Raw genomic sequence first — 25,632 nt, forward strand, 5'->3', positions numbered from 1 at the left:
GCATGTTCTGAAAGAGAGCAACAGCATCTCTTAAGATGCTTTGGTTTCTCAAAGGCACAGTACTGAATTTTCCCACTAAACCCTTGGGTCCTGCTTACAAAAAGATCACTGTACCATGGTATTAGGAGGCTTCCCTCCCTTCCCCTTCAAAAGAAATGACAAAAGAAAGAAGAGGTGGACAACCAGCCAATTGAGAAAGAAAGTTAGCAGCAAAGTTTACACAGAGAGTGGTTAAGCACCCGGTAACAGAGTTAGTACAGCTGTCATTATACAGGATACACAGGTCACCAAATGGAAGAGATTGTTGAAGTCATGCTTCCCCATGATGAAAGGAAATGCAGAAGAGGAAGCTTCTGCCCACTCCCCTCTAGGAGTCAGTGACCTTCAGAAAGATGGGATGTCTCTATGCTTGGAATGGGGTGTTGGTACTCAGGTTAACATCGAAGTATCCTTGAAAAGTTCTTCTTCTTTTTCCCTCCCCCTCAGCCAAGGACGGGAAATGTGCACCTTCATGGAGGAGAAGTACAACACCAGCCACTCTGAGACACTGTGCTTGTGGAATACGCACAGCAGTGCCCACTACTGCACCTTTCCCCAGGGTGCAGCACAGACCAGTGCCCCGCATCGATCCATTTGTGAGTCGAGTGTCATTGCCGGGGCTAGACTTCCTTGGTCCTTACATGTTAGGGATGCAAGGTCCAGGACTATACCTAGCCCTTGCCCAGGGGCAGAAAGCAGGAAAAGCCCCTTCTGCCCTCTTTCCACACTGGACTAAGTACAATCTCGCCCCAGGCGTTTTAACTCTCCTGTTGTCTTTATTAGCTCTGTAAAGCAGACTAAATCTGGAAACCTTTAGAGGACTGCATGCCAGGAAAGAGAAGAATCACATGAAAGCGACACTACCACATACTAGAAACACGGACAGTTAATTGCCAAAAATGCCACAAAATCAGCCACCTCTGAGACAACACACAGGAGCACATGCAGAGAACTGAGATCTTTCACTAAAGATGCATAGCCTGACAGACCTTCAACTTTGACATATTTTAGCCATTTGTGGCTCCTCATACTGAAGACCAGACTAACCCTCCTGAGAGCCACATGGGTGCTACCGAAAGCCCTAAAATAGACTTTAAAAAAAGCAACGGTGTGCAATGACAAAGCCCAGCAAACACGGAAGTCCAGCTCCTCAGCCAGTGCAAATCGGCATAGCTCCATCTGGCCCAGAACAAGTTACAGCAAGACAGTCAGCTCCTCTTCCTGAGAATCAGGCATAACACTCACCATAAACGAATACTCCTTGCCCAATGGCTACTTAGAACTCAAATAGGCGCTCAAAGGTGAGCAATCTTATCTCCTTCTCCCCATCAGCCAGCCAGTCCGTAGAATCACCCTAGTTTATTGTACAATATCTATTCCATATTAGGGTCCATACAGCTCAATTCAGGTGGATTTCCATCTGCCCTTTATGCCTTCTTTTCCAACTAATGCTTCTGGCAAATGTTCGTTTAGTCTCTTCTTCAAATAAACAAAAAAAGTAATAACATTAGCCTCTGATGCCTGCATGGAATTATGGTCTTGGTCAGAAAAATTATTAGATCTTGGAAAATTCGCAGGCAGATGGTGCAACAAGATGATTGATAACGATTGTGCCCATAACTGCTAAGTTACAGGAAAGATCATCTCTTGGCAGTAAATCTGTTGTATAGTTCAGACTGGTACATCGTAACTACAAAGGACATCATAAATCTTTACAGTTTAGCCTTTGGAACATTAACATAAATAGTTTCCAAATGCTCCGTGTCTGCATGGACTTTGTCAGTGGAGTTGCCAGACAGAAATCTTCCTTTCTTGAATGAAGGAAAATAAAAGGTTTGAAAAATCCTACATGCACACAGCGGTTTTTTAAAAGAATCACATGTGTGGGAAGTGTCTGAACACGGAACACTTAATTTCTAAACAGAGGGTTAGCAGAATCTCATGCTCACAGGAGTACAGACTGTGGGTGGAATCCTGGCTCCACTGAAGTCAATCGCAAAGCTGCCACTGATTTCAACAGTGCCTGGATTTCATTCCATATCTCAGTATGCCATTACAGTGAGAGTTAAAAGCTTTGAGTCTCTTAATATAATTTGTCTCCTACATTTTATAGTGAGGATATTTCCCTCTTGCTTTTACCGTTGTTTTTCTTTTTAGTGTTTCTCAGTGTGGCAGTGTAAATTTTAGTAACCACTTCTCTTCTAATGAGCTTACTCAATGGAAAAAGGAAAGGAAGCACATTGTAAAGTTAATGTATTAAATTATTCTTTGATTATTGTCTTACAATCACTGCCCTACTTGGCATGGCAGGACCTGGACATATTAACATTCTGGGCATGCTGAAGCATCCATCTTTTTTTCCAGGCCTGTGAAGAAAAGGTTGCCTGAGAATTTCTGTATTCCTTTGGAGCTTTATTTATGATGTGGATCATGGTAGAAGTGAGATTTTATGATGGGATAGGCTTGTTTATTACTAGGATTTTGATGAGTACTGATGTAAATAGCAATGGTATTATTATTAATTTGTATTATGGTAGCATAGGCGCTGACTCCATGGGTGCTCCAGAGCTGGAGCATCCCCGGTAAAAAATTAGTGGATTCTTAGTGCTCACCGGCAGCCCTCCCCATCTGCCAATGGCCCGGCCGATCAACTCCTCTCTCTCCCAGTGCCCCCTGCCCGCCGCAATCAACTGTTCTCCGGCATGCGGGAGGCGCTGGCAGGGAGGGGGAGGAGCGGGGATGAGGCATGCTCGGGGGAGGGGGTGGAACTGGGCAGGAAGTGGGAGGGCAGGGGATTGAGCACCCATGGGGCTCGGAGGAAGCCGGCACCTGTGTATGGTAGCAGCTGGAGGCGTTGTTGTGTTATGCACTGAAGAAACACAATAAAAAGACAGTTCCTGACCCAAAGAGCTTACGCTCTATCCATGATACCAGCCAAGAAGAGGGAGTTCTAGGTAAAGAGTGAAGCAATCTGATTAGTTTATTAAGGCCTCGTCTACATGAAGAAATTAGGACAGCATAACGATGTTGCGCAGGGGTGTGAAAAAATCCACACTCCTGAGCAATGCAGTTAAACTGACCTAAGCCCTGGTGTAGACAGCACTCGGTCAATGGGATCTAGCTGCTGCCTCCTGGGGAGGTGGAGTACCTAGGCTGATGGGAGAACCCCTCCTGTTGGCATAGGTAGCGTCTTCACTGAAGTGCTACACTGCACTGCTGCAGTGTTTTAAGCGTAGACAAGCCCTAAATAGCGTCTAGGCCAGAGGTGGGCAAACTTTTTGGCCTGAGGGCCACATTGGGGTTCCGAAACTGTATGGAGGGCTGGTATAGTGTATTAAATTTCTCCCCGTAGGAATGTGTTACTTATGGTGTACTACTTATGGCTGCCAGTCCTGGTGCACTGAGCGGCATAGTAAGAGGGCGGGGAGCGAGGGGTGTTGGATAAGGGGCAGGGAGTCCCAGGGGGCAGTCGGGGTCAGGGAACAGGGCGGGTAGGATAGGTGTGGGAGTCCCAGGGGGCCTGACAGGGGGCAGGGGTGTGGATAGGGGGCGGGGAAGTAAGGGGACAGGGAGTGGGGGGTTGGATAGGGGGTGGGGTTCCGAGGGGGTGGTTGGTGTCGGGGGTCCTGGGAGAGGGCGGTCAGGGGACAAGGAGCAGGAGGGGTTGGATGGGTCAGGGGTTCTGAGGGGGGCAGTCAGGGAGCAGGAAGTGGGAGGGGGCGGACAGGGGGTGGGGGCCAGGCTGTTTGGGGAGGCACAGCTTTCCCTACCCAGGTGTAGTGTATTAAATTGCTCCCCATAGGAATGTGCTACATACGTGCACTACTTACGACTGCCAGTCCTGGTGCTTCATAAGTAGCACATTCCTATGGGGAGAAATTTAATACACTACACCTGTCCGCTCTTAGATTCATAGATATTAAGGTCAGAAGGGCCCATTATGATCATCTAGTCAGACCTCCTGCACAACGCAGGCCACAGAATCTCACCCACCCACCCCTACGAAAAACCTCTCACCTATGTCTGAGCTATTGAAGTCCTCAAATCGTGCTTTAAAGACTTCAAGGAGCAGAGAATTCTCCAGCAAGAGACCTGTGCCCCATGCTACAGAGGAAGGCGAAAAACCGCCAGGGCCTCTTCCAATCTGCCCTGGAGGAAAATTTCTTCCTGACCCCAAATATGGTGATCAGCTAAACCCTGAGCATATGGGCAAGATTCACCAGCCAGATACTACAGAAAATTCTTTCCTGGGTAACTCAGATCCCACCCCATCTAACATCCCATCACAGGCCATTAGGCCTATTTACCATGAATATTTAAAGATCAATTAATTACCAAAATCATATTATCCCATCATACCATCTCCTCCATAAACTTATCGAGTTTAATCTTGAAGCCAGATAGGTCTTTTGACCCCACTGCTTCCTTTGGAAGGGTACTCCAGAATTTCACTCCTCTGATGGTTAGAAACCTTTGTCTAATTTCAAGTCTAAACTTCCCGATGGCAAGTTTATATCCATTTGTTCTTGTGTCCACATTGGTACTGAGTTTAAATAATTCCTCTCCCTCTCCGGTATTTATCCCTCTGATATATTTATAGAGAGCAATCATATCTCCCCTCAACCTTCTTTTAGTTAGGCTAAACAAGCCAAGCTCCTTGAGTCTCCTTTCATAAGACAGGTTTTCCATTCCTCGGATCATCCTAGTAGCCCTTCTCTGTACCTGTTCCAGTTTGAATTCATCCTTCTTAAACATGGGAGACCAGAACTGCAGACTGTATTCCAGGTGAGGTCTCACCATGTTTTGTTGGTCTTTTGTTGGTGAGGTCTCACCACCAGTACAGTTGATGCAGTTACTGTGTAAGCGGCTCTCGGTTTCTGTAATTTCAGATAACGGAGGACAGACTTTGGGAGGTGGAAATAACTGGCCTCTGTTTCTTCCTCTTAGAGGCCAGTTATTTCCACCTCCCAAAGTCTGTCCTCCGTTATCTGAAATTACAGAAACTGAGAGCTGCTTACACAGTAACACCATCAACTGCCTGTAATCCTGGCCAAAATATGTGCACACAGAGTTCGGTGAGGAAAATATGGTCAATAATAATTCATGTTGCTAGTTCCAGTTTCAGGGCTTTTGATGAACTGATTGTTTGTCTTTTAACTAAGCGAGGAAACTTTATTTTCACTTCCATCTTAAGGAAAATCAATTCTTCTGTATTTTCCACAGTATGCATCCGCTGAAGTGAGCTGTAGCTCACGAAAGCTCATGCTCAAATAAATTGGTTAGTCTCTAAGGTGCCACAAGTCCTCCTTTTCTTTTAGGTAAGGAAGATGGTCATTTCAGTTATTAGGACCCAAACCATTTAAGGCTTTATAAGACCAAAAGCAGTTTAAATCTTCATCTGGTAACCAACGGGCAAACAGTTTGAGTATGGTGCACAGGTATACTGCAGTCCACATGGGAAACCACTTCCCTGGCAGACAGTTACACACTCTGAAGTAATTTTTGAATGGTTTTAAGGTGTAGTTGGATACAGCTCACAATGCGGCAATTAATTTGAAAAGACATTGATAATTGTAACAAAGTGCACCTAAAAGGAACTCTCAGCCTTCTAACCAAAGGCAAATAATAAAAACAGCTGCTATCTGCATATTCAGAATGAGTGGTGGGGTTCAATAAGACCCCCAATTTGTGAACCTGAATAAAAGAGTAAGTATTCCTCATGTAGGGAAGTGGACATAATCTCTGCTGTTTCTTTCAGTTGCTTTCCCAGTCTATAAGCATTAAGTCAGTCTTATTTGAACTGAATCTCAGATAGCTAACTCTCCTCTATGTCCAAGTCTCTCATAGACACTGGATAAATCAGTCAACTGCATTGGATAGTATCAGAGGAATAGATATAGGAATGGGTGTCATCTACAGACCAGCTCATACCTCCTTTCTAACCCATCTAATGGCCCATAAACAAGCTGAATAGAAATAGCAACTGAAGCCACCCCATGGCTCAGTGCAGGTTAGCAATTGCACAGCACAACTCACTGGGATCTCTCAAAAAGAAGGAATGGAAGCATTCAAAAGTGACCCCGCTAGCCTATGCCATTGTGTGCCAACAGCTCAGTGGTACAAAATCCCACTGACAGAGCGAAAAGACTCAGCATAGACATCTGGTCTTCACCCACATCTCCAGAAGGAAGCATAAAACAACACAATCAGTATAGTGTCTGAGCAACAGCCAGGCCTCAGCCAAATTCATTAGATGCCAAGATGACCAGAGGACTCTGGATCTCATTTGAGTTCCCTTCTCTACAACCTTCTGAATAATCATTCTTTTATGAGGAAGACTGGAGTCTAGTTGAGAACTGGAGTGATTGTCAGGGTCAAAAGGTGATTTCTTAGTGAGATCCTAATAATCACTTCTTTAATAGAAGACTGGCTGTCAATGCCTTCCTGTGGGATAGCAAGTTTCATTGTCTAATAATGGCTTCAGCAGATCCTAGGTTATTGATTTAGAATCCAATTAATACTCTGAAATTCGGTAGGTTCTTGTCCCAAGATCAGGCCCAGTATTATCATAATTACTGCTTTGAGAGCCCCCTGGGGCACGCCAGTGACAACACCACTCACACTCCAGGAAGACCTTCTGTGATTGTAAAATTGTTATTATTAAAATAGTTAATCCAATAAGTGGACCAACCCGGACAAGTAAAGTGATGTAATAGAACACTGTTGAGGCAGCCAGCACAATTACAGCCACGTACGCACTCTGTTCTTGGGGAGAGCTCTAGAAGTTGAGACAGATCCTAGTCTGATTCCGGCACGCCGATGAAGAAGTCCCAACGGCTGTACCTGAGACCAGATGTTTTATAGACCTTGATGGTCCTCATGCATATGTATGCATAGCTCTTCCCTCCTTTACCATACCTTAACTTCCTTGCTCTTAATATTAGAGACCCCTTATCCTATAGCTAGTACTGTAATTAAGCAAAGGTTATTAACATACATCAATTGAATTACTATGGTTACCTGTGGTTAGGCATATACAATATTTCCTCAAAAAAATACTCTAAAACTGGTAGGTACAGACTGTCTTCTTGCAACGCTTGTGACTGTTCCAAAACAATGAACAGAATCTTATGCCATCCTGTGACTTAAGATCACCGTTAGTTTACTTACTTATGCTAGCTTATTGAGTAACTGCTGTTATGCAGGCTGAAAGGCCTTATACTTATGGTAACTGCTTAAGCTATTCTTATAGTTCTAGGCCTACAGATCTCGCATTTGTGCTATCAGTTCCTTACCCCTTTATCTTATGATTGCTGCTATAATTACTGTACAGCTACAGTAATTCCCAGGTTGCAGTCTGCACACCATTCTCAGGACTTTTGGCAGTGGCCAGGCCACACCTCACACAGAAAGCACTCTGTCTCCCCATCATATTTGACTCAACTACAGTACAGACCCATTTACGCGCGGCTGTCGGGAGTCAAGCCATCATGACCACGTGTTAACGGACTGTGGGTTAAGAGGGCCGTACTGAAAAAAGTATCTATGATTCACTTAGAAAAAAACGCCGTTATTTTCTGCTCTTTCTGGCTCGCATTTTCTCTCTCTCTTATGCAGTCTGTCATTCGCCGCAGATGAATGATTTCGATATTTTCTACATTTTGCTCCTCCATAAATCTTACAACAGTTTTTACAGCACTGAGGTCCTCTGTGGGCGAAATTTTGACCTTTTCAACGACATCCTCTTCCTCCTCATCATCATCATTGTCATTTAGGGCCTGCGTTATTAGAATTCTCACCATCACTTTTGCGGTCTGACGTAGCCTCGCAGCCCGTTAATATTTCTTCTTCGGACAGAAATTCTGAAGTCGGGCAATCTTCATCCATCTCCAGCCACTCGGTAATGATTTCCGGTGACATATCCAAACTAAAATTTTTTATCATTTGAAAGAGAAGTTTACCTTTATCCTCTTTTGTCTGCGTGCGTGTTTGTAGGACATCTTCTTCCAAAAATCCTTCAAAGTCTGGCTCTGAATCAGTGCCTCTGCTGGAGTTTTCTGAGTCTGAGCAGTCTTTGACAGAAAAGGCATCACCGAGAGCCTTTATCCAGCAGTTTTCAATGGACTTTTGTTTTACTCCATCCCAAGCTTTCTTAACTAAATAAATAATTTCCTTCATGTTTAACTGTTTCAGGGATTCAGAAATGCCTGAAGACGTGCATGACACAATCTCCGAAACCAGTGATTCGGCTGGAGGATGGGATGGACAATTGTCAAGTAGCAAAAGTGCTTTGGCTTAGAGTTTCTTCAACCGCAGATGCTTACGAACAGCTGGAACAAAGCTATTGTGGAACCAGTTGTTGAAAAATGTCTCGTCATCCAAGCATTTTTGCTGTTAGCGTATATTATTGGCAGTTTGGCTCTATTGAGGTGATTAAAGCAGTGAGGGTTATGAAAGCGGCCAACGAGAAGAGGGGCAAGCTTAAGGCTGCCCATCTTATTACTACAAAAAAGAAGAGTTACACGATCTTTTATCTTTTTAAATCCAGCTGTTTTCTGTGTCTCGTAATTAAAGGCTAAAGTCTTATCGGGTAGCAGTTTTGCAAATAAAGCTGTTTCATCACAATTATAAAGTTGTTCTTCATAGTAGTCTTCATTTTGTAAAGTAGATTTTAACTCGGCGGGAAACGCGTTTGCAGCTGATTCATTGGCTTTCTCCAGAAATTGATACCTGCGCTATGCCCTGATGCTTTTTAAAACGACTTATAAACCCCTTGCTGGCTTGGAATGATTCATCCCCCATTACATTTCCATATTTTGTCGCTTGGGCTTGAAGGATTGGCCCACTTTCAGCCTTTCCTGAGCAAACCCCATGTGCATGGCTGTGTCTGTTGTGGGATTTGCTGAATAACACACATTTTCACTTAAGCCCCGCTGCAGAATCGATATTTAGTACAAAGCCATTCCATTTAGATTCATTTTTTAGCCATCCTCGGAGAGTTGCTTCGGGAGTCCCAACATCTTTTGAAACTTTGGCCTAGGTTTTTTTAGTCGATCTATTGCAGCTGGCTTTTCTTCTGCAGTGTGGGAACGCTGACACTTGCCCTCTGCCATTGTATTAGGCCTACAGTTAAAATTTTCTAATGTAGTATATAAATTACTATATAAAACTACTATATATTATATCTCTCTCTAGCGTGACAATGACTAAGCATGTGTGATAAGTCTTTTCCAATATTGGTAAAGACATACAACACGTTTCCACTCCGCACTTCCTGTCGCTTTCTAGGTCAGTGAGTTAGTGAGCAAATTTGTAGTGCTAAATAGCAAGTTCCTGTACTGCGTGTTAACGAGTCTCACGTGTTAAATAGGTAGCGCTGGGAGGCATGGCGCTAAGGCGCTTTAAGCGGATTCGCACATAAACGGGTCTGTACTGTATTTCTATATGTGCAGAAAGCTCACTTCAAATCTGAATGATATAATCCACAAAACAACTTGAAAACTCTTCACAGCAAGAAATGCTCAACTCAGACACTGGATGAAACAGCTTAGATTAACCAGGTTGTTCACCAAGCAAGACCATTCTGCTGAATCAAACTTTGTAAGCATTATTGTGGAAGAAAACTTCCTGTGGGCAGATTATTTCATTACTGTCCATTATGAGGATGCTTGCACCTTCCTGTGAGGCATCTGGCACTAGCCACTATCAGAGACAGGGTGCTGGACTAGAAAGACCACTGGTCTGACCCAGCACAGCCATCCTTATGTTCCTAATTTCCCCTCACATGAGGATTTAATTCATTAATTAATAAAAAGGTGTTGAAATTACTTAGCATCAAATTAAGTATAGGTGTGGTACAATGCAATAGGTCTGAAGGGGATCTATGCCATCTTGTTGCTTTCATTGGAGTTCAAGATAATAAGTCATAAGTCTGAACCTGCTTGTTTTCTTCTTCATGACAGGTCAGGATTCTAGACACCAAAATGACTGAACGCTTTGACTGTCACTACTGCAAGGAGTCCCTGTTTGGCAAGAAGTACATCCTGAGAGAGGAGAGCCCCTATTGTGTGAAGTGTTACGAGAGCCTTTACTCCAACACTTGTGAGGAATGCAAAAAACCAATTGGCTGTGATTGTAAGGTACCTTGGACTTGTGTTTCATTGACATCACTTCTGTCAAAATAGATTGGATAGGTCCATTCCCTGCATAAAGCATGCACCCCTCCACAAGGGAACCCCACCACATTATAGAGGGATCTGGGTGGAAGATGTCTGCTCCATAACGTCTTATTGACTAGGTAATTAAGAACCTGACCTTCCAAAGTGCTAAGCACCTCCTTGGAGATCCAGGGGAATTAAAAGAGCTCAACACCTGTCAGGAAGTGCTTCGGTCCAGATTTCCAAGAATATCCAGTAATGTTGGATGCCTAACTTGATTATGCTCAGGCCCACTTTTCCAAGGCGCTGAGTAATCACAGCTCCCATTGGCTGGCGTTGCGGATGCTCAGCACCTCTGAACATAAGGCTCTAGGGTTCCAGTGCTGGACACCCAGAAGAGTGAAATACCCAAAATTATAGGGTCACTTTTGAAAACTTAGGGTTTAACCTCTCTGCTTCAGTTTCTCTATGGGTTATAAAAGGGCTATTAATAATTACCTGCTTTACACAGCTGGCGTTAGGATTGTTTGAATGGAAGTGAAGTGCTTCAGATGAGAACTGGAGAGTATTTTTTACCATCTAGGGGAAACTTAGAACATCAGCCTTGTGTTTAATAGGTTAAAAATGTTACTGAGTTTCTCTCCAAGTGATAAATGTTAATATTTTAGCTGTTCATTTAACAATAAAAACACTACCCAGGTAACATGGGGAGGAAGGGGAGTTATGAAACAGACAACATGTATGTCTCCTACACTCTTGTAGCAGAAAGTGTCCATAAAACTAACAACTGGCTACCCAGGAATTCCTCCCTGTAGTAGAAGAAACAAAGAGTCCTGTGGCACCTTATAGACTAACAAACATATTGGAGCATAAGCTTTCGTGGGTGAATACCCACTTCATCAGATGCATGTAGTGGAAATTTCCAGAGGCAGGTATAAATATGCAAGCAAGAATCAGTCTAGGGATAACGAGGTTAGTTCAATCAGGGAGGATGAGGCCCTCTTCTAGCAGTTGAGGTGTGAACATCAAGGGAGGAGAAACTGCTTTTGTAGCTGGCTAGCCATTCACAGTCTTTGTTTAATTCTGAGCTGATGCTGTCAAATTTGCAAATGAACTGAAGCTCAGCAATTTCTCTTTGAAGTCTGGTCCTGAAGTTTTTTTGCTGCAGGATGGCTACCTTTAAATCTGCTATTGTGTGTCCAGGGAGATTGAAGTGTTTTCCTACAGGTTTTTGTATATTGCCATTCCTAATATCTGAGTTGTGTCCATTTATCCTTTTACATAGGGACTGTCCAGTTTGGCCGATGTACATAGCAGAGGGGCACTGCTGGCACATGATGGTCTACATTACATTGGTGGACGTGCAGCTGAATGAACCGGTGATGGTGTGGCTGATCTGGTTAGGTCCTGTGATGGTGTCGCTGGTGTAGAAATGTGGGCAGAGTTGGCATCGAGGTTTATTGCATGGATTGGTTTCTGAGTTAGAGTTACTATGGTGCGGTGTGTAGTGGCTGGTGATAATATGCTTCAGATTGGCGGGCTGTCTGTGGGCAAGGACTGGCCTGCCTCCCAAGGCTTATGAAAGTGAAGGATCATTGTCCAGGCTGGATCGTAGATGACTGATGATGCGTTGGAGAGGTTTTAGCTGAGGACTGTATGTGATGGCCAGTGGAGTTCCGTTGGTTTCTTTCTTGGGCTTGTCTCGCAGCAGGAGGCTTCTGGGTACACGTCTGGCTCTGTTGATCAGTTTCCCTATTTCCTCGTGTGGGTATTGTAGTTTTGAGAATGCTGGTGAAGATCTTGTAGATGTTGGTCTCTGTCTGAGGGGTTGGAGCAAATGCGGTTGTACCTCAGCGCTTGGCTGTAGACAATGGATCGTGTGGTGTGTCTGGGATGGAAGCTGGAGGCATGAAGGTAGGTATAGCGGTCGGTGGGTTTTCAGTATAAGGTGGTGTTAACGTGATCGTCACTTATTTGCACCATGGTATCTAGGAAGTGGACCTCCCGTGTAGATTGGTCCAGGCTGAGGTTGATGGTGGGGTGGAAGCTGTTGAAATCGTGGTGGAATTCGTCCAGGGTTTCCTTCCCATGGGTCCAGATGATAATGATGTCATCAATGTAGCGTAGGTAGTGAAGGAATGTGAGTGGACGAGAGCTGAGGAAGCGTTGTTCCAGGTCAGCCATAAAAATGTTGGCGTATTGTGGGGCCATGTGGGTGCCCATAGCGGTGTCACTGGACTGGAGGTATATATTGTCACCAATTTGAAATAATTGTGCGTGAGGATAAAGTCACAGAGCTCAGCAACCAGTTGTGCTGTGGCATCATTAGGGATACTGTTCCCGACAGCTTCTATTCCATCTGTGTGTGGGATGTTTGTGTAGAGAGCCTCTACATCCATGGTGGCTAGGATGGTGTTTTCTGGAAGATCACCAATGTATTGTAGTTTTCTTGGGAAATCAGTGGTGTCATGGAGATAGCTGGGGGTACTGGTGGAGTAGGATCTGAGTAGAGAGTCGACATATCCAGACAGTCCTTCAGTGAGAGTGCCAATGCCCAAGATGATGGGGCGTCCAGGATTTCCGGGTTTGTGGATCTTGGGTAGTAGATAGAATAACCCCGGTCGGGGCTCTAAGGGTATGTTGATTTGTTCCTAGGTTAGTGTAGGGAGTGTCCTGAGTAGATGGTGCAGTTTCTTAGTGAATTCCTCAGTGGGATCTGAGGAAAGTGGCCTGTAGAATTTGGTATTGGAGCGTTGTCTAGCAGCCTCCTTTTGGTAGTCAGATGTGTTCATGATGACAACAACACCTCCTTTATCAGCCTCTTTGATTATAATGTCAGGGTTGTTTCTGAGATTGTGGATGGCATTGTGTTCTGCATGACTGTAGTAGGGGACTCACCACTCAGATCTCTTTGCATGATGTAGCAGCTGTTTCCTCTCTAGTCTCCTCTGGCAACTGTCACTATGGTGCTGTGGCAGTTTGCCCCATCTCGTGACTCAGCCCTCTGGCCAGGTCTCATTTTAGTCCCATCCTCTTCTGGGGTAACAAAAAATATAAGAAGTAATTCCAAGACCAGGTCTCTGGCCCCGACCCTAGGCCTGATGGTCCTTACATCCTTCAATCAGGGTTTTAAATCATCCTTATTCCCGTATGTCAGGGGAGCTTCATGCCACCTTCTCAAGGCTGGTAGAGGAACCCAAGTTCAGCTGCTGTGCTGGCTTCCAGTCCAGGGACCCTAGGATCAGCAGCCAAGATCTGCTTTGCCAGACACCTGATCACAGCCTCCCTGGATTCCTTCCTACTATTAGCCTTTCCTTCGGCCTTTCTCCCAGCCCTTTCCCAGGCTCTTTGTAATGAGCAACACCTCCCAGAGCTCCTTCCCACAGGTCCAGTTCCTGCCCTTGTGACAGTCAGCCACAGGACCTTACTCCAGTACTGTGTCTTCCAACCATCTTCTCTCCCTGGGCTTCCTGCAAGTCTCTCTACCCTATAGTTCTCAGAGAGTGATAGCAAAGCTATCATCTCTCTCCCTGCAGCTCCAGACTTCCTTCCTTTGTAACACCACCTAGCTTCTCCCCATCTGGGCGTTATGCAACCAGACGAGTTAATTGGTCTCTCAGACCCACACTAATCCTTTCACCACATGTGTGAGGTAGATACGCGCCCATTGCACCCCTGCATAAATGTATTCTCTCAGGAACACCAGCTCTACACCCCACCCCCCAGGTTAGCAGATGTGGTCAGGGGCAAGGGATTGGCTAGAGTGCTCCTCTGTTCCAGCTCTCTGGTGACGGCCAAAATGCCTCCTTCAGGACACAGGCAGCTCTTAAAGCAGCTTTAAGGCTGCTCTCCTCTAACTTACACTGGAGGCCAAATTCATCCCTATCTGGCCCTGGAATCAGAGAGCTGCAAACATGGCATAAGGTCATCTTTCCCCATTCCCCTCCGATTCTGCACTGAGCATGGCTCAGCTGAACCCAAGAGTGGTGGCCTGTATTTTCAAAACCATATTGAATAGGGTACAATCCTGCAGTCTATGTATAGGACCCCAGAAATAATCTCAAAACCTTCCTAGTCCAGTTTAGAATGTAATAGTTAAGCCACTTACCTCAGACATTCATATATACATTTTCCATGTCCAAATTGCTCATGTAACAATCACAAACCACTGCCAATAAGCAGTTTGCACAACTATGATTTTCATGGTAGAATTACAATGGAGAGTTGACCTAGGGTGGTGGAAATGCAATGGGGGGGCATGGAAGTGCACTGTGGGGGTCTAAGGACTAGGCACCTAGTAAGGGGTGCGGTCAGGAGATTGGACTCTCAAAAAATGTTACAAATGCCAGTTCTTCTCTTCCCAATTCATTCACCCGCTGTGACGCTTTAGGGTTCAATGCAGACCAGTAAGGGGTTATGTCACCACCTGTCCTGCCACTCTGTGTGCTTTTAATGCTATAGTGCTGTGGCGAACAGCCCTAACACCAACAGACAGCATGCACGCATGCAGGTCACACCATGGCTTCCAGCTCCTTTTTGCAGAGTAACCCCATTCCCCCCCACCCACCCTGCCCTGCATTTCCCCAAAACTGTCTGCCCTGCTGTGTCCAGCCCTCTCCTGGAACACACAGAAGTTAAGTTCACTTCTCCTTTAATGAGACAGTGAACAGCAGCTCATTCATTTAACTGGGGTTTGACAAACACTATTTTATTCACAGCACTGAACTGGTTTATCATAAAAGTAACACAAGTTTATTAAACAAGAAGTCCTCTGTTTAAGTGATATCAAGTATCACTAAGCTAGAAGGGATCACAAGCAAACAAAAGTAAAAATATGCTTCTAAGACTAAAACTTAATTTCAGCAAGTTTCTCACCTGTGCTCAATTCCCAGAGACTTCAACCCCCTTGGTTGAAGGATCCAGCGTTCTGTGATTTCAAGAGCTCTGACCCCTTTAATTCCTCAAGTGATGGATGCCAAAATGTCCTTTTCTCCCTGCTTATATCTTCCCAGAGTTCATTGGCCCTGCTTCAAGAGGCAGGAAGGCTTCCTGGGGGTGCAATCTCCAACCTCCACTGAGATTGTTAAGTAGTTAGGGCTCACCTGGTGGCTTTGTTTACCTTGCATGTAAATGTGTTTGTCTTTGGTCACACCTTGCTTAATTTACATTGGAGACAGCTAGATAGCTGCCTTCCCTCCTGTCTGGGAGAAAACTTCTTTCTCCCTTTGGTCACAGACTCAGTGAACATCCATAATTCCTCAAAAAGTGTTAACACGCACATTTCACAATTATATTAATCACCAGTGTGTCATTAGTTCTCAAATGATATATTATATGACACCTTCTAGATCCAGTTTATGACACCAGTGTGTGAGGTGTAGTGAGTACATTAGGCCTGACAAGAGTTGCTGACGCAAAGTAGTGAATCCTCAGTGGGCCTCCGTGTCATACCCAGCCCAACTGAAAAGTCACTGGGAGGGCCCCTTTAGGAGATAGGAGAGAAGGTTTTGCTACCTATGGCAGGGAACAGGCAATAATCTATGAAATGGTAAATTCAGTGCCAACTTTTCTATAGCTCATAAACACACAGAACAGGGAAGGGAGAGAGGCTGATTGACCTGATAAACTGAAATCATATTTCTGCCCCTCTCTAGAATGCACTTTTGTTCTAATGTCTCTTTCTAATACCCTGAGAAGATATTTCCATGCGTTGACATTCAAGAATCCCAAACCTTGGACTGAATTCAACAAATCTCAGACAAAGTATTCAGGAATTATTCAGGCTGAACTTTTCAACTCAGTTTTATGGATTTAGGGAGTGTGGGTGTTATCCAATATACTTATCTTCTGTGTTTTTAAACTAGACACTCTTTAATGGCTGATAAAGGTAGGTAGTAACATTTTAATATTTCAGATAACTGGGGTTTTTTCGAAGTGTAAGGAAAAGACAAAACTGTCTTTGTGGAGAATGTAACTGCAGTATTGCAAATGAAGGTGAGAGTTTCTCAGTGAAGATTTGTTAAAAGTTATTGGAAAGAATAACAAAACAGATAAATCATTTCTACTATTATAGTTTTCTTTTTACTGCAGGATGGATCTATCCCACAGGTCTTAAAACAGCCCCCTTCCCCCCCAAAAAACCACAAAAATAACAATATTGACAAGAAGAAAAGGAGTACTTGTGGCACCTTAGAGACTAACCAATTTATTTGAGCATAAGCTTTCGTGAGCTACAGCTCACTTCATCGGATGCATACTGTGGAAACTGCAGAAGACATTATATACGCAGAGACCATGAAACAATACCTCCTCCCACCCCACTCTCCTGCTGGTAATAGCTTATCTAAAGTGATCACTCTCCTTCCAATGTGTATGATAATCAAGTTGGGCCATTTCCAGCACAAATCCAGGTTTTCTCACCCCCCCTTTTTCTTTCCAAAAACCACACACACAAACTCACTCTCCTGCTGGTAATAGCTTATCCAAAGTGACCACTCTCCTTACAATGTGTATGATAATCAAGGTGGGCCATTTCCAGCATAAATCCAAGTTTAACCAGAACGTCGGGTGAGGGGGGGTAGGAAAAAACAAGGGGAAATAGGCTACCTTGCACTAATACTTAGCCACTCCCAGTCTCTATTTATGCCATCATGTGCCAGCAATGCCCCTCTGCCATATACATTGGTCAAACTGGACAGTCTCTATGTAAAAGAATAAATGGACACACATCAGATGTCCAGAATTATAACATTCATAAACCAGTCAGAGAACACTTCAATCTCTCTGGTCACGCAATTACAGACATGAAGGTCGCTATCTTAAAACAAAAAAACTTCAAATCCAGACTCCAGCGAGAAACTGCTGAATTGGAATTCATTTGCAAATTGGATACTATTAATTTAGGCTTAAATAGAGACTGGGAGTGGCTAAGTCATTATGCAAAGTAGCCTACCCCCCCCCCCAGACGTTCTGGTTAAACTTGGATTTATGCTGGAAATGGCCCACCTTGATTATCATACACATTGTAGGGAGAGTGGTCAGTTTGGATGAGCTACTACGAGCAGGAGAGTGAGTTTGTGGGGGGGGGGGCGGGGGGGGGGAGAAAACCTGGATTTGTGCTGGAAATGGCCCACCTTGATTTTCATACACATTGTAAGGAGAGTGGTCACTTTGGATAAGCTATTACCAGCAGGAGAGTGAGTTTGTGTGTGTGAAAAGAAAAGGAGTACTTGTGGCACCTTGGAGACTAACTAATTTATTTGAGCATAAGCTTTCGTGAGCTACAGCTCACTTCATCGGATGCATACTGTGGAAACTGCAGAAGACATTATATACACAGAGACCATGAAACAATACCTCCTCCCACCCCACTCTCCTGCTGGTAATAGCTTATCTAAAGTGATCACTCTCCTTACAATGTGTATGATAATCAAGTTGGGCCATTTCCAGCACATATCCAGGTTTTCTCACCCTCCGCCCCTCCCCCCCCACAAACTCACTCTCCTGCTGGTAATAGCCCAACCTGGATTTGTGCTGGAAATGGCCCACCTTGATTATCATACACATTGTAGGGAGAGTGGTCACTTTGGATAAGCTATTACCAGCAGGAGAGTGAGTTTGTGTGTGTGATTTTTGGGAAAAAAAAGGGGGGGTGAGTACCTGGATTTGTGCTGGAAATGGCCCATCTTGATTATCATACACATTGTAGGGAGAGTGGTCACTTTGGATGGGCTATTACCAGCAGGAGAGTGAGTTTGTGTGTGGGGGGGGGGGGGCGGAGGGTGAGAAAACCTGGATTTGTGCTGGAAATGGCCCAACTTGATTATCATACACATTGTAAGGAGAGTGATCACTTTAGATAAGCTATTACCAGCAGGAGAGTGGGGTGGGAGGAGGTATTGTTTCACGGTCTCTGTGTATATAATGTCTTCTGCAGTTTCCACAGTATGCATCCGATGAAGTGAGCTGTAGCTCACGAAAGCTTATGCTCAAATAAATTGGTTAGTCTCTAAGGTGCCACAAGTCCTCCTTTTCTTTTTGCGAATACAGACTAACACGGCTGTTACTCTGAAACCTGTCAATATTGACAAGCATCGTGATGTGAGTTTAGAATGAAGCTGATTTTAATCATTTTATCTACTGCATATAAAATAAAAACCGAAGGCCAATGAAGGATCTGTATTTGTTTTCTTATTCAGGTATAGGTTCTATACAGCTGAAAATTTTCAAACTAGAATTTGATACATTTAAGAAACACCCTATGGGCCTGATTCTCCTATCACTTATGCCAGTGTAAATGAAGAGTAACTTCATTGAAGTTACACTGGTGTAAGTGAGAGTAGAAGCAAGACAACCAAGTAAGATTACTTTTTTCCCCAGTCCTCAATGTCACTGATGGAGCCCTGAGGATCTCTATTTGTTTATGGACTTCTGATACTCCCTGTAGGCCCTTGGTCATAGCTACTGCCATGCTTCTAAACCGAGGAGTCTCTCTGCAGCTGGCAAAGCGTTCATTTTTGCCTCATGCACAGAGCTGGATTAACATATAGGCAAATTAGGCACATGCTTAGAACCCAAATTTGGGGAGGTGGTGAGTAGGGGCAGTTTGGCTCAAATATGAGCGGCACTGGGATTTTTTGCACTAGGTCACAACGCCACTCACTCAAATTATGGAGTGGCACTGGGCTAAATTTGAGTGAGTGATGTTGTGACTTGCTGCAGGGAGTCATATTAGAAGGTAGCGGCCCAGAAGTGTATGCGTGCCTAGGGCCCAGTGATGGGTTAATTCAGTTCTGCATAGCACTTTTCTATTATCAATGGCCAAGTGGCTCAGTTCATTGTTTCCTCAGACTCCTACTACCCGATAGCCAGGTAGCAAGAGGCCAGAACTGGGATAAGGATTTGGGTGCCTCATTCTCCACCGCTTTGTACCTTGAGGGGTCTTTTTCAACTGTGGAAAGTGGGTGTAAAATATTACCACAAGTACAGTTGACGTATTTGCTTTGGTAACACTTCATATCCACTGTGCACAGGTGTAAATGAGCACACAATGTTCAAGGCAGTAGGGGCCTAATCCTCCTTTGATTTACACCAGTGTAAGTCAGGAGTAGCGTCTATGGAGTCAAAGCGGTGTAAAATAGGTGCCTGTGAGAGGACAGGAGAGGCAGGCTCTGGGTCTCCAGCACAGCAACGCAGAACACAATCCACTAAACCCTCTCTGTAAGACATCGAGGCCATGTCCACACTAGTGAGTTTACAGCAGTACAGCTGTACCAATGTAGCTGGGCCGCTGTAAGATCACTTGTGTAGCCACTCCATGCTGATGGGAGAGAGCTCTCCTGTTGACATAATAAATCCACCCCTAACAAGTGGTGGAGGCTGTGTCATCAGGAGAAGCTTTCCCACCGACATAGCGCTGTGCACACCACCACGTATGCTGGTGACATTTATGACACCCAGGGGTGTGTTTTTTCACAGCCCTGAGCAACATATGTTTTGCCGACGTAAGTGGGGTAGTGTAGACAGGGCCTTACACTGAAAAAAAAAAAGGGTTTTTTTTTTAAAATCTTGCAGTCTCTTTATAGTACTTGAATGGATGACTATGAATATAATTCACAAATTATACAGACTGGTACTTTATTGAAAATTTTGGTTTTCACAGAAACACAGTTAACTAAATGACACCATGTGATGTTAATAATACATCTGGCCTGAGGCCATCGTGTTAACTGTAAGCATTTCTAGCTAATGTTTATAAAACTCTGACAGGCAGATTAAAAACATTGTGTATTGAATGGCAGGAAGCACTAGTAGACATTAAAAAAATACCCCCGTGTTGCTTTCAAAGCCATTGCACATTATTCATATGCCAACAGCTTCCTAGGATCATCTCTTAAGAAAGAATGAATTTGTATCAAAACCATTAGGTTTCAAAGCCCAAGTCACTGGTGGACTTGTGCTGCAGCTATTGTTCCCCACTCTTGCTTGCTTGAAACTCTGAACATTCTTTCTGGAAATTCCTCTGTAATTTTCAAAACCTCAGATATTCACATTTTCTTAACGGCTTAAATTTGACTTTTGAGTTGATCTTAGCATTCTTTACAAGTTTTTAAAAATAGTTTCTTTGCAGTCTCTTTGGCGCAGAGATCATCATCAATACAGGAAATACCCACAACTCACCTTTCTAATGCAGACCGTAAGATGATGTACACAGGAATGAAAAAATTTGTTGGCAAAATCTGAGAAAAAAATTAAAAGAGGATTGTTGTGGAAGGCTATTCTGGCAGCAGGTGGGCCAAAAATTAATCAAAATGATCAATCTTAAATATGCACGGCAAACAGAAAATGGAGCCAACAGTAATATATGGAACAGGATGGTTATCTTAACAACACTTCAATTAAATCTCAATCCTTTGCTGAGCTGCAATTCTTATTTTGCTTTGGCAATGAAAATCTGACTTGTCTGATATCCTGTGTTGTGTTGTGAAGGGAAAAAGAGACACCAAGGACCTTCACCTGTACATTTTCTAAGCAGCGAGGTGCTGGTTTTAGTAGTGCATCACTCAACCACAGGACCTGCACACCAAAAATTTACACAAAACTTTGAAATTGTATCCTACTCTTCCTGCCTTAGATTCTAAGGAGAACATTGTTTCTAGTAAAAATGCTGATGTTTTCACTAACTCATGAACACAAATATATTTGGTTACTTTCCTGTTCATAACCTCTCTAATCTCCTTCTTCCTACTGTGGTCTCTGAGGAGACCAAGTTCAGTGGAAAACACAATGGCTTGAGTAGTAAAGCCTAACAAAAAAACAATACTGTTTCAGGGCAATAAGGGATTTATGCTTATAAAACCGAGTAACTCTAATCTTATGATTTTGTTCAGTTAAAAAAAAAGTTATTCACCTACAGTCATATCACAGAAGAGGAAAAATAAATTGTCTCCTGAATGTGTAAATTTTGGAAGAATTATGGAAAAAATACGATCTCACTTCACATAAGGTGGCTTGATTTGGAGAAGTTTGCTTTGAGGACAACATTATGTAATGCAGTACTGACCTTTGTGGAAAGATCAGGCTGAGAAGCGCCCCCATCCTGTTTCTAATTCAAACAAGTTTATTAAATTAGGGGGGTTTTATTCATCAAATGAAACCAGCTAGGGGAGGAAAATTATTTTTTGAGCTCAGAAGAAAAGTAACTTACTTAAGTGCTAAATATTTTCCCTGTAGATTCTGCTATAGGCTTTTTTTTAAGCTCTGCAGAAGCATGCAATTTCCCCCTTCTGCTTTAACCAGTAACACATATCCCTCAGATTTGGCTAGCGCGCTCTTTCTTTGCATAGGCTATACAACATTCATACCATAAACAAATGTGCATATGTACACTTTGGGTCAGAGACCCATGATCCATCCAGGGTAATCCTTCTACATTTCTCACCTGTGCTTGCTTCCCATATTAATAGGATAACAGGATCTCTTAACTGTACATCAGTTGGCACAAGCTAGCATACATTTTCAAAAATCAGCCTCTAAAGTTTCACCCACAATATTGGAGGCAGGTTTAAAAAATCAGGGTCAATGGACACGTTGGGACAAATCCTCATCTGCACTCTGGCTGCTTTGCTCCACTCGGGTTGCACAAAGCAGGTATGAATCCAGCTTAACCAGTCTCTTGAGGATGCCTTCTAGTGCTGGGGGATCCTTGAATGTCATACTACCATGGTAATGGCTTTATGTCTCCCTCCTGGCCTCATCCATGCAGTGATGATGGATCGAGTGTCTTTATATCCATGATCCCTGCTGCTGGAACAGCTCCTCGCAGTTGTGAGCAGCCAATGCAAATTAGAGGAGGTCTGAGGCTGCTCTAGCTTGCACTGGAGACTGGTCCAGCGGTAGGACATAATTTGGCTTCAAGTCACCATTGCACACCATTGCTCAACCACAGCTCAGCAATTTCTCTAAGCCAATAGGTCTACATTACACTTCAAGATTTAACCTAGCTTTGTTTAGCTTTGATTACTCTAGAGGCTTCTGGACAAAGAACATTTTACTGTTAAAAAAAGGAAAAGGCATGGGCTTCATTATTTCCAACTTTAAAAAGTACAAGTTACATTTTTGGCGAGGCTTATATAAGCAAAAAGCGGAGGGGGGGGGGGAGCAGTTAACAGATACCCACTTTACCAACTTTGGAGGTAAAAAATACTTTGAAGAGCACAGCAAAAAAGAAAAGAAAAAGAAAAAAAGAGATAAATTCTTATTTTTCCAGTTTCCTAAGTTTAAAAATGCCCCCAGTTTCACAAAAGACAACAATAAAGAACATAGATCTGCAGTCATTCCATTTTCCAGCAAGCAAGTTTCACATTTTGGAAAACTCCCTGTTGGCTCTAGGTTACACTTTTCCAGGAAAAATATTATTCCTTGGAGATCATGATTAAGTTGTTCAACTTCCTTTCAGGAAAGTAATGTAAATATCAATCTCTTCAACAAGATAGAGGGTGTTTTTTTTTTCATTTTGATGTTAGAAAATCTGATATTTAAGGATCAGAAACTGGTTTGTTTCAGAAGGTTTTGTCTGACGTGAACAGAGCAAGTTGTATGAATAACTCTTTGAAAACAGTGAAATAGGAATCTCTATGGGTGTTACACTTTGTGTGACCTCAGAGTTGGAAAAAACAAGAACATCCTCAATGACTACTTGAAAAAAAGATTTTGAGGGAGTTGAGGTGAGCAGGGCAGATGTTCAAACAAGATTTTCTCCCTGTGCCACTGTTAATGTTCTGTCTCACTGATGATAGAAAATTGCTGACATTCCTTGATTGATTCTTCTCTCTTCTGTTCACCAATATAATTAAGTGTAAGCAGTTTGTCAGTTATAGGTAAGTCTTTAAATGGAAAGTGAAAGGTTAGTTTTTCCAGTGTATTTTAAAAATTGCCTTTTCATGATACAGGAATCAATGCAAACTCTGAGATCCTATACATTTAAGAGGCAGATGCCCTTGGGTAAGCCAAGAATTCTGATTATTCAACCTACGCAAAAATGCAAAGGGGTTGCGCTCTCCTTTTTTTTCCCCTTTCTTTTTTTTTTCCAAAACCTCTTCAGTTGAGATTTATTTTGTAAAACCGGGATGGTTTGAATCTGGGTTTTGTCTGAAACATCAAAGACTTTGGGAGTTACAGTGGACATGGGTTTTTAATAATTTCTAAAAGGACAATCCTTTAAAATAATTTTCTGCACTGACATTTCAGTGGAAGAAATATTGTTTGGAACTCTGATGCCAATCTTAGTATCAGACAATTCTAGAGTGGCACCTACAGAAATGATGTGACATTGCGTCTATATGGGGTGCCCATGGCAAAGTAGCAATGTAAGTAGCAGCAAAGTGGTAGTAACGGTTCTGACCCATATTTAGTGTCTTAGTAAAAGTGAACTAAATCTAGTCCTAAAAAATGGAGAGATACATGGCCAGTTCAATCCTTAGTGTAAATCCATTAATAAATGGAATTAATACCGGAGATGAACGTGGAACAGAGATTTCTACCAAGACCCATGTTAAGAAGGAATGACCTAGAAGACAACAATGGCCAAGACAGAGGTAGAAAATATATTATATTTCTGTTAATGACTTAATTCTCAGGGAAAATACATAAATGAGACTACTTGTTTCTCTGCGATATTACAAAAAACAAAGGTTACGTGGTTTGGGGGGTTTTGTTTAAAGCCTATTAAAGAAGATGGAATTGTCTTTTGCCCTTTTGAGTAACCACAGCAATTCAGTTCATTGTCAAGCAGGACAATTTGTTTTCCTGAGCTGTATGAATGAGCCTCAACACTTGGCTATGTGATTCAGACTTGAATATGCTTGGCTATTCTCCCAACTTACAATTGTGCAAATTATTCATTCTGTTTATTCTGTGGTTTTGGATTTCTATAGGATCTGTCCTACAAGGACCGGCACTGGCATGAAACCTGTTTCCACTGCTTCCAGTGCAAGAACTCATTGGTGGACAAACCTTTTGCTGCAAAAGAGGAGCATCTACTTTGTACTGAATGCTATTCCAATGAATACTCTTCCAAATGCAATGAGTGTAAGAAGACTATCATGCCAGGTTAGGATATACCAATTTTCATTTGTCTGTACTTTAAGGCCTGCCCCAAAGCCCACTGAAGTCATTGACAGTCTCTCAACTTCATTTCATTTTATATGGTTTAAAGGCCAGAAGGAACCATTTTCTGTATATCACAGGCTATTCATTTTCAGATGCCCTTATATTAAGCCCAAAGACTTGAGTTATACTAAAGCATTTCAGTCCTCAGGAAATTAAACTATGTGCCACTGGGAGACAGAGGGAGAGATGAAGGTGTCCAAATGCCAAGGCTGCTGCAATGGCAGGAAATTGGATGAGACCAAAAAAAAAAAAGAAAAAAAAAAAAAAGCTGGGTCAAATATCAAAACTAACCCCAGCCTCCTTTGTAACAAATATCTTTACAGTACTGAATGTCCTAATTCATAATCTGATGGGCCAGTTGGGGATTTTATAACCTATGTTTTAAGTTATCCAGATCACCTAATTCACATAATAGATTTCCATACATCAATTATACAAATGAGATGTATTAATACAAAGAAAGGGGGAAAAGTAAGTCTCAGTTCTATTTTTAATTCAATTTTTGATAAGCATTCAAATCGTGCCATAATCAATTTGTACACTATATATGCAGCCTGGACAGCCAAAGTTCTTATACACCTTGTCTGTCTAGTGTTGTCTTTCTTTCTTGTACGCTATCTTGACTGGCTGCTACCATCTGAAGAGCAACAGGGTGCTTTTAAAGTTTAACTTTTTACTTAAATAGCTAAATTGGGAGCTAAATACTCCCCATTTAGCTTTTCAATGAAAGGTGAAAAAAAGCAGCCAGGCTACCTCCAAAGTGCTGTTGAGTCCCTGAGTCTGAAACGAGGGAACCAGTTCCCTGTCAAGTTTGGCTATCCAAGAAACAGCTGTTGAGAGGCACATGGTAAGAGACCATTAAACATGCTCTGTTGTTTACAATGCCATAACATTCCATAACAATTTGAAGGCTTAAAAGGGCAGAGGTTGGGGCTGGATCTAGAAATAGATAATAAAACCAGTTTTTACTCTTAAAATTCAGGAATCCATTATGTATGCCTGGTAATGATCAGCGACAGGATGTTATTCCAGCTGAATCCTTTCTGAACTGGCACTCATGTTAACCACGTGAAAATTGGCATGGGTGCCTGACAGGCCATGACATAAAAATTGCAGGGGCTTGGGATATAAGATAGGATGTACAAATAGAAATAATGCAAAAGTCTTTAAAAGCAGATGGCCAAAATTGCTTAGGGTTCCACATATGTACTCTCTTTCCCCTTTTCAGGAGCATAGATACATTACTTGTGTTTTATTAGTTGAGAAC

At 42.9% G+C, this 25,632-nt stretch overlaps 1 protein-coding gene across 5 annotated transcripts in view; it reads left to right on the forward strand.

The window, feature by feature from the left end:
- FHL2 (four and a half LIM domains 2) overlaps nucleotides 1–25,632 on the forward strand; it is a 69,790-nt gene that overhangs the window by 36,147 nt on the left and 8,011 nt on the right. For 3 of the 5 annotated variants that reach the window (XM_073351220.1, XM_073351230.1, XM_073351212.1), the window contains 2 exons: nucleotides 10,002–10,178; nucleotides 24,131–24,305. In XM_073351220.1, the coding sequence (XP_073207321.1) occupies nucleotides 10,023–10,178; nucleotides 24,131–24,305 (331 nt within the window). In that variant the 5' untranslated portion in view covers nucleotides 10,002–10,022. Of the gene's footprint in view, nucleotides 1–10,001; nucleotides 10,179–23,418; nucleotides 23,792–24,130; nucleotides 24,306–25,632 lie in introns of those variants that run through there. The other 2 variants (XM_073351238.1, XM_073351247.1) reach the window with 2 other exon arrangements.

The sequence above is a fragment of the Lepidochelys kempii genome, chromosome 1, assembly GCF_965140265.1.
Source record: "Lepidochelys kempii isolate rLepKem1 chromosome 1, rLepKem1.hap2, whole genome shotgun sequence".
In the NCBI taxonomy this organism is placed as follows: Eukaryota; Metazoa; Chordata; order Testudines; family Cheloniidae; genus Lepidochelys; species Lepidochelys kempii.